The 3,916-nt window shown below is 44.4% G+C and overlaps 1 protein-coding gene across 1 annotated transcript in view; it reads right to left on the bottom strand.

The window, feature by feature from the left end:
• LOC128703526 (transmembrane protein 64) overlaps nucleotides 1-2,853 on the bottom strand; it is a 167,355-nt gene extending 164,502 nt beyond the window's left edge. The window contains exon 1 of the mRNA XM_070104704.1: nucleotides 2,792-2,853. Within this exon, the coding sequence (XP_069960805.1) occupies nucleotides 2,792-2,853 (62 nt within the window). The remainder of the gene's footprint in view (nucleotides 1-2,791) is intronic.
• Nucleotides 2,854-3,916: the final 1,063 nt, after the last annotated feature.

Below are 3,916 nucleotides of genomic sequence, written 5' to 3'. Positions count from 1 at the left end.
GTTTCTGGTATATGTGAATGACATGACGGAAGGGATAGATTCGGAGGTGTCCCTGTATGCAGATGATGTGAAACTATTGAAAAGAATTCAAACGGATTAGGATCAGGTTGAACTACAAAGGGATCTGGACAGGCTGCAAGCCTGGGCCAGCAACTGGCTCCTGGAATTTAATCCCACCAAATACAAAGTCATGATTGGGGAAGTTCAAAGAAGACCACAGACGGAGTACAAGCGAGGGGGGGCAAATGTTACAAACCACACTCAAGGAAAAGGATCCTAGGTAAGCATCATGACGAGCACATCTCCTGAGGCACACATCAGCCAAATAACTGCTGCAGCATCTGGACGCCTGACAAACCTAAGAATAACGTTTCGATTCCTGTGTAATGAATCGTTCAAGACTCTGTACGTCAGGCCGATACTGGAGTATGCAGCACCAGTATGGAACCCACACCTGGTCAAGCACGTCAAGAAATTAGAAAAAAGTACAAAGGTTTTCAACAAGACTAGTCCCAGAGCTAGAGGGCACGTCTTACGAAGACAGGTCAAAGGAAATCAACCTGTCGACACTGGAGAACAGTGGGGATAGGGGAGGATGTTGCGGCCCCTGCCAAACTAGCGGTTAAATAGTTAACCTGCCGGCCGGCAGTACCACTGGGTGCGTCATCAAACCCAATGTGGGGGCTGCTGAGCCGGCCTTAGAGCAGTAAGAGCCTGAGTGCTTCACGGTACACACCTAAGCAGTAGGTACCTGACCACCGAAGGGTACACGTCTACTGGCTTTAGTAACAGTATGTACCAGAGCGCCTCGCTGTACACACCTAAGCAGTAGGTACCTGACCACCGAAGGGTACACGTCTACTGGCTTTAGTAACAGTATGTACCAGAGCGCCTCGCTGTACACACCTAAGCAGTAGGTACCTGACCACCGAAGGGTACACGTCTACTGGCTTCAACATTAAGTACCTGAACTCCTCAGGGTACACGTCTATGCAGTAGGTACCTGACCACCGAATCGTACCTATCTACTGGCGTTAGAAGAACCGCTCACCGCAGCTCACTGAGTCTGTTGGCCTCAGTTATTTGACGGCCGCATTCAGTGAGCTTGCAGCATGGTGTTCGGCTAGCGGTGTGTCAACCGCCTTTGGAGAGGATTTACTGGACTACCGGTGATGTCTGTGGACTCGCCGTCTACGTTGATCAACTGCGGGCCGAAGTCGTCAGATGCTGTTTAGTGGGACATTACATGAAGAAAAGGTTGGAGTGTTACACTGAACTGGGCCAGGACCGTAGTGTGACACTGAGGGACGTACGATGGAGTGGAACACTGAGATATGCACAGGACCGTAGTGGAACACTGAGATGAAAAGGGTGTCGTGGGACACTGAAGATGGCCTGGTTGTAGTGTACACTGAACAGTGTCGTGTGACTGACTTCGTGTCGTGAGAGGCAGTTGATTGTAATTTATTATTATAAAAATGTTATTTATAATTTATTGTTTTAGCATAGAGATATATATATATAGTGACAGTAGTGTCAAGAGTTGTACCCTGTGTAGGGTTATTAATTATATTTTAGTAAAATGCTGATTATAATTTATTATAGTAACATGTACATATTATTATATCATAGTTCAAATACCTCTAGACCAAAGATAGTTGATTTTTATATATTAAAGATTAATTTATATTAATGTGTGTATTTATGTATCCCGAACTCTTTATTACAAAAGAAGTAAATCTTGTTACCATCTTCTTCTTTTAAAAATTACTTTTTGTAATAGAGGACATGATAACGACATATAAAATACTGAGAGTGAGAGGGTGAACAGGGACAGAAGGTACACAGCAACACCTGGACACAACAGGAAGTTGAAAACTTAGATGAATCACAGAGATGTTAGGAAGTATTTCTTCAGCCATATAGTTGTCAGGATGTGGAATATTCTGGAGAGTGATGTAGTGGAGGCAGGATCCATACATAGATTTAAGAAGAGGTACGACAAATTGGTGAGTACACACACACAAACACACACACACATACACACACACACACACACACACAAACGCGCACACATACACACACACATACACACACACATACACACACACACACGCACACACACACACACACACACACACACACACACACAGTATGGTATAAACATTGGTATTAGATACCAACAAATTGGATTTGAAGGACGGGTAAACTAACACTGGGACATATTCATTAGAAAACGTTTCAGTTCTGGGTCCTTGATCACCTCTAACATACAGAGGTTCAAGAGACAGTGTATATATATAGGCGGAAAGTGAGGTGTGAGTGACACATTGACCTGAAGAATGACAAATTGGGATGACGACAGTTAGACAGTGTGATCATGTGGCTTCTGTGTGATGCTTTGCCTGGTTCAGTAACTTACGTAATATTTCTTTAAATTTTGTAGTTTCCAATATTATGTTCCATACTGTCGGTGATGGCGATTAGTGAGGCTTCCAGATATCTTTGGCTCTAAGTTGTTGTTTGTAGATGAATGGTTCAGAGAACCGACATGTTGATAAATTAGACACAAGTGTAACTCTTGGGTATCTTTATTGAGGAAACGTTTCGCCACACAGTGGCTTCATCAGTCCATCAATCTTGAATAGAATATTCTATTCAAGATTGATGGACTGAACACATCGACTCAAGGTTGAGGGACTGATTACCTCATTCTCCTCCTGTTCAAGTTTCTCCTACGTATGGACTGATGAAGCCACTGTGTGGCGAAACGTTTCCTCAATAAAGATACCCAAGAGTTGCACTTGTGTCTAATTTATCAAGTTGTTGTTTGGTGAGGACGAGCTGTTCCATATCCCAGTTCATCAGATGTCCTGTGGTGTGGTTGTAGAGGACACAGGTGTACCTTAACTCGTCTCTGTTGCTGGCATTTCGTTGTTCATTCAAGTGGACAGGAAGATTTTTTCTGTCTGTTTTATGGGACAAGATCCACAGCGGATGGTGTAGATGCCAGATGTGGAAATTAGAGGTGTGAGGCTGCGTTCCATGGTGAGGTCTTTGATGATGTGTTTGTGGTGGAAATATTGTACGTTGTTCTTAGCAAGTACCTGGCGAGTATTCTTGACAACATCCGCCACATGGGAACACTATGAACTGCTTAGAGGACTGTTCCATGGGGAGCGGGGGGTCTGTTGAGGATAACTTGTGCCATGAGTCAGCAATCCCGGATGAAGAAAGATGGAAATTAAAGGCTTGTGTATCTACATAAAACAAGCCTTCACTAGTCTTCAGTTCCCATCTTTCTTCATCCGGGATTGCTGACTCAAGGCACAAGCTATCCTCAACAAATCCCCCATGGACCAGTCGTCTAAACAGTTCGTAGTGCTCCCATGTGGCGGATGTTGTCAAGAATACTCGCCAGGTACTTGCTAAGAGCAACGTATATATTTCTACCCCCGCACCTCCAGCTTCCACAGCTGGCGTCTACACCATCTCCTGTGTGGATACTGTTCTTGGAAATATGTAGGATAAACAGGCAGAAATCTCTCAGTCTGCCTGAACGAACATCGAAACGCCAGCAACAGAGATGACTTAAGGTATACCTGTGTACTCCACAGGAACTCTACGTTAAGGTACGCATGTGTCCTACACAGGGACTCCACGTTAAGGTACGCATGTGTCCTACACAGGGACTCCACGTTAAGGTACGCCTGTGTCCTACACAGGGACTCCATGTTAAGATACACCTGTGTCCTCCACAGGAACTCCATGGGACATATGATGAATTGGAATAAGGCACAGCTCATCCTCACCAAACAAGATCTTAGACGCCGACGATGTCTGGAAGCCGCGATAATCACCGTCACTGACACCATAGAACATAATACTGTAAACTACAAATTTCAAAAAACATCGT

Source organism: Cherax quadricarinatus, chromosome 93, assembly GCF_038502225.1.
Source record: "Cherax quadricarinatus isolate ZL_2023a chromosome 93, ASM3850222v1, whole genome shotgun sequence".
Classification (NCBI taxonomy): Eukaryota; Metazoa; Arthropoda; class Malacostraca; order Decapoda; family Parastacidae; genus Cherax; species Cherax quadricarinatus.
The sequence above is the reverse complement of the archived record's forward strand: the minus strand, read 5'-3'. Positions and strand labels throughout refer to the sequence as shown.